General features: G+C 53.7%; 1 protein-coding gene across 1 annotated transcript; it reads left to right on the top strand.

Moving 5' to 3' along the window:
* The first annotated feature begins 2985 nt into the window (after positions 1 to 2985).
* Positions 2986 to 3905, top strand: LOC119102919 (protein odd-skipped-related 2-like). Its single transcript, XM_037226368.1, has 2 exons — positions 2986 to 3420; positions 3747 to 3905. Exons 1-2 carry the CDS (start codon positions 2995 to 2997, stop codon positions 3903 to 3905), a joined length of 585 nt encoding a protein of 194 aa, XP_037082263.1. The 5' UTR covers positions 2986 to 2994.
* Positions 3906 to 5156: the final 1251 nt, after the last annotated feature.

The raw sequence follows: 5156 nt of genomic DNA, 5'->3' as shown, positions 1-5156 counted from the left end.
GAAAAAAAAACACGTTCCAGGTGCCAGATCCCTTTAAAGTATGAAGCCCCGCGATTAATAAATGTCACGATCCCGTCAGCTGGACGAATCATAGTATAGGGGGCTGCAAGCTACCACTGAAATGCCCAGGTGACGTCATAAGCGAAATTCAAGTTGATTGCGATCCTAGTTCGATCTAAGATGGGCCGTTTTAATGCAGGACGACCGCTGCTTCGCTGCCCATGGCCATGACTTGGGATGACGGCGTTATCGGGGTGCCGTGGGACTCTAGATAAAGCCCTTATGCGTGGGAGGAGTAACGTCATCGAGGTGATAAGTGACCTCACTGACTCCAACCCGGTCACAGCATTCCTCGGCGGCCAGGGGATGTTAGCACACTCGTGGTCGAAGGGGCAGCCCATGCGCCTACGCCGGCGCGTGTAAGTCGACGCTGCAGCTGAGCTGTTGCTGTATCGACACGACAAGCCACGCCGTAAGTGTTGTCCTGCACATTGCTGAGCTGGTTCGACTCAAAAACACTGAGGAACTCGCCAGCGGTCACCCCGCCGTAAACCACTCAGCGACACCGGTGGCGCCATCGCAGCCAGAAGCTACGATGGCAGCCCCATCTGCAGACCAGCAGTAGCGTCATCTGCCTCAGCGGTTGGGATCGCTCGGAGTGCTGCCACCTGTCGGCCAGGCGTCGGACGATGCTGTCGGTTGCGGTCGTCAGTAGGCAGTTGTGTGCACTTCGCTAACTGACGTCAGTCAGCTGGCAAGTCATTCACATACTTGGTGATTTGGGACGAGTCCGAGTAAGCCTAACTTAAAGCGACGTGAAGTTTTCAGCAGGATAGATCCACCGAGGGCACTACGCTGTTTATAAGATAATATGCGGCTTTGCTTACACTGACCAGGCTGGTTTCATCCACACTACTGGTTTCATCGACAAGTGCCATAGTTCTTCAAAAGCTCTACCATAGGTTTTAAGGCATTTGTATGTAAGCCGTTAGATAAGCCAATGTTTTCCTGCAACATTGCAAGACGACCAAAATTTAGGGCTCCCTGTTCGACCGACATGGGAAACGTAAATGTTGCACATGGCGAAACACTGACGTAACAACGGATCAGCAATAGGGCGCAGATTTCGACGGCTGGGGATCGCAGTGACTGTGTACCTATAAATCAGATTTGATGGAGAGAAGAGAGCGTAGTGGCATTCACGAACATGCACGATACTTATATCAGCAGATCTCGCGAGCTCGAGAGAAAAATAGTTATTTCTCACATAAATTGATGTGACGCAGGCAAAGAGACATAAGCCCTGACAGCCGTACAGAATCAATCAATTTCGGCTAACAGCATGCCGTAATTTGTGTAGTTCGCCCTTACTTGGCCAAAATCACCGTAAACGCAGATATATGTAGTCATGAATCCTAGTGCGTTTACAAACCATGCCGTCGCTGTTATTGTGAAGCGTCACGTGGAAATCACTATATAAGGAAACTTATTCGCAGCATCCACTGCACTCATAATTCACATGATCAGTGATATGACCCGTGTGTGCCGGTCTCGAGGGAAGCCGTCATAAAGGCATCTTGAAAGGTACCGCCCGCGGGGTTTTGATGTCACCTGGAGGGGGATGTGATAAGGTGCGCAAGTTCTGGCCTCTGTGCACATATACCCAGTGCGATTTACAAGTCGCTACGGTGCGTGGCCCAGACATAAGTACCGGTTGTGGTAAGATCAAACCGGTGGGCTCTTTATATCACAAAATGCTTTTCAAGCTTTTCAAGCTTTTCCGCAAGAGTTACGCCTAGCTGTCGCGCCCCGTTGGGAAGGGTTGGATGTAGATTATCCTTGAGGCATATGAGGCATGCTTTTTGTGTGCGAACGTCATCTTTCGATGCGCGAACATTGGTCATGCCCCTTTCCAAGGTATTTCGAAGATATAATCGCAAAACATTTCGATGTCGGAAGTGTGTGTTTGCCAGTCTGTTCCTTTCGCCATTCCAAGCTTCATCAAGGAAGATGTGGAGGAGTAAAATGCACTGTTCACGGACAAACATCAGAACATGCAGTCCATAATCCGAGAAGACAATTTATCAAAAAAGCAAAGCGAAATCACTGACAACATGCCGTAACTGCGTCAGCGAGCACGCTAGAATTAGGAAGATCCCTCGAGCTCTGGTCAGGAGCAAACGGAGGCCTCAGCAGGTCAGCAACTACAGACATGGAGGTAACACAGGCGCGCACACTGATGAAGGGATGGGCGCATGGGTCACTGACCCTCCTCCAGCAACCGCCGTTCTATTACATACCTCTTCCGATGCTAGCGGGCATTGTGGAAGCACGTAATAGAAGCGCCCGAAATTTGTCTTCATTTAACGCTTCTTACACCAGCACAGCAATGTTGTGGAAGCTAATATGGCGGGCCTTTCGGGCGCTGGAATTATATATTTCCCGATATCCAAGGGTCCCGCACACCCAAATGGAAGATCAGCAGACCGTGTGCGTCCTCGTGGGTGCACCACGATCTCGGTGATAACCAGCCCGAACGCATTTGATAAGGTGATCTTTGAAGTCTTGAAAAGTAGCATGCACCTGTAAGAGGATTAATTTGTGAGGCCAGTTTCCAGCCCAATATCCATCGCGAGTAAACTGCACTGATTCTTGCCGCTCAAGACTGGTCCACATCGCTGTCCATGGCCGCTTGAAACTGACGAACACGTGTTGCTATTGGTGTATGAACTCAAATTGCGCCAACCCGTTGCTGATCAGGAGTGAGACGCTGTCGTCTGCTATCTCTCGAGGTCAAGAGGGTCACTCGATGATCCCGCCGCGCACCAGCACGCAGCGCTAGTGGGCGGGGCGGCCCCTTGACGGCCGCCAATCAGCGCCAGAAGGCGTGGCTTGGCCGCGCCTCAGCAGCCGGCCACTTGTTCGCCGTCCACTGCCGGCCGTGCCGCCACCGTGGCGGGTGCTGTGTTGACCTCACGTCCCTCGGTCGGGACCATGGAGCCCGGGGCGCGGACGGTGGAGCCGCGGCTGCGCGGCCTGCCGCTGCCGCCGCTGCTGCAGGCGGTGGCCCGCCGGGAGCCGGTGCCGCCGCCCTGGCTGCTCGGCTTCCTCTCGCACTCGCTCTTCGGGCCCGAGCTGCTCACGCCGCGGCCCAGCAGACCGCGCAAGCGCTACATCTGCCGCTACTGCCAGCGCGAGTTCAGCAAGAGTTACAACCTGCTCATCCACGAGCGCACGCACACGGACGAGCGGCCGTTCCCGTGCGAGGTGTGCGGCAAGGCGTTCCGGCGGCAGGACCACCTGCGAGACCACAGCTACATCCACCTGAAGGAGAAGCCGTTCAAGTGCGAGCACTGCGGCCGCGGCTTTTGCCAGGCGCGCACGCTCGCCATGCACCGCGTCGGCTGCGCGCGCCAGAGGGCGCCGGCGGCGGCCGCCTCGTCCCGCGGCGGGCGGGACGAGCTCGTCCACTCGGCGGGCGACTCGTCCGGCAGCGAGCCGCCGAGCAGTCCGGCCGAGCGCGGCCGCTCGCCCGAGCGGACCGCCGCCGCGCCGCCGCCTGACGCGTGCTGGCCGCTCTCACCGGCCGGCCTGGGCTGGACCCGGGCCGCGCGCCACCTGTCCGAGGCGTCGTCCTCGCCGGAGGACCTGAGCGCGGCGTCCTCCGCGCGACGGGGGGACAGACGCCACCCCTCACGCGAGGACGGGCCGGGCTCGCCTCAGCGGATGACGACTCTCGCCGGCAGCCAAATGTCCTCGACTCGGACGGCCCGCACCAGCAGGACGGCCTTCAGCATAGCCGACATTCTGGCCATGTAGACGCGCTGGAAGAAGACCGTACAACCAAGTATCTCTGTCAAGGGAGGCCGCTGGATACTGCCTACCGCGGCGGGCAACAAAGCTGAGGGTATAACTAAGTGATGGTATTGTACTGGCGGGCTGTGTAAAATGTATTGCGCGATGTGTGTTGACCGATATTTGTGCGTGTGAATCGTCGCGCAGGACAGTCACGCAAGGAATTCGGGAATGAGCGTTGTAAGCTGCACTCGCGTTTTCCAAGACCAGCTTGTTAAGACCGCAGCAATGTTTTTCGCTTGTAAATGTGTGTTTTGTTAAACTGAATGATTATCCATGACCATTGACGTGTTATAACGTGTAATCTGGGAAACCAGTACCCAAATGTGCCAAACCGTTCGCGTTGCCGTAACTACGTTTGAACTTAAATGATATATTTTTGTACTCTCGCACTTGTACCAGTGCACCAAAATTCGGTGCACAAACGTGGCTTGTGCTTGGTGGTTTGTGGTTCGTGTTTCGTGGTTCGGCGACGGTGGATGAAACACGGTTCGTGCTTAGTGTTTCGGTACTCATGAGACTATCTTGGATCAAAAATGATTGTCGACAGCATGCTATGCATCCTGAATATTTTTGTGTATACATGTGATGATTGTTTCACGTCATATGATACATGAGCTTATTGTGCATCATGAATACATGTGATTAATGACATCGCTTAACCCGCCATTTTCGTCGGCATAGCTGAGTTGGTTGAGAAAAATGACGTCTCTCCAGGCGTCATTTTTGGTGCCACACGTATTGATTTTGAGGGGGTGCGGTCTCCTTCCTCATTTTTATTTTTAACTTTCTGAACTGGACCGGAAGCCTGAGAAGCTGTCGGAAGATGCAATTATGCGTGCATTATTTTTAAAGCTTTTGCTGAAGGTACTGAGCGTTAAATGACTGCATGAAATGGACCACCAGCGCCCAACATTTTACAATGGTTAAGTGGATCTTTCGTAACCGATATCACTCAGAGGCTTTGGCAGATTTTTATGAGGTCTACAGAGATACTAAGGACCTCGGGAAAGTTGGCTGTGGATCGTAATGGCGTCAACATTTGTATTGGCATGGCTAAGCGATGTTCGTCTAGGAATGTGCAAGCTTCAATCAGAATTTTTGATAGAAAAATTATGTAACACAATTTTGGACATGCGCGCTCGCAAATCTCGGGCATGAAAACACCAACGCTTGGCACTGCAGTCCCCAGTGGTCGTGCGGCGGCGGCCCCGCGAGTAGCACCAGGCGACGGTCAATAGGCGAACAAAAATGATGGCGCCTCTGGAAAATTACCTCTCACCGCCTTGGGATATTAATTG

Source organism: Pollicipes pollicipes, unplaced genomic scaffold, assembly GCF_011947565.3.
Source record: "Pollicipes pollicipes isolate AB1234 unplaced genomic scaffold, Ppol_2.1 Scaffold_5724;HRSCAF=6776_pilon_pilon_pilon, whole genome shotgun sequence".
NCBI lineage: Eukaryota > Metazoa > Arthropoda > Thecostraca > Pollicipedomorpha > Pollicipedidae > Pollicipes > Pollicipes pollicipes.
This window is presented reverse-complemented; position numbering and strand designations above follow the sequence as displayed.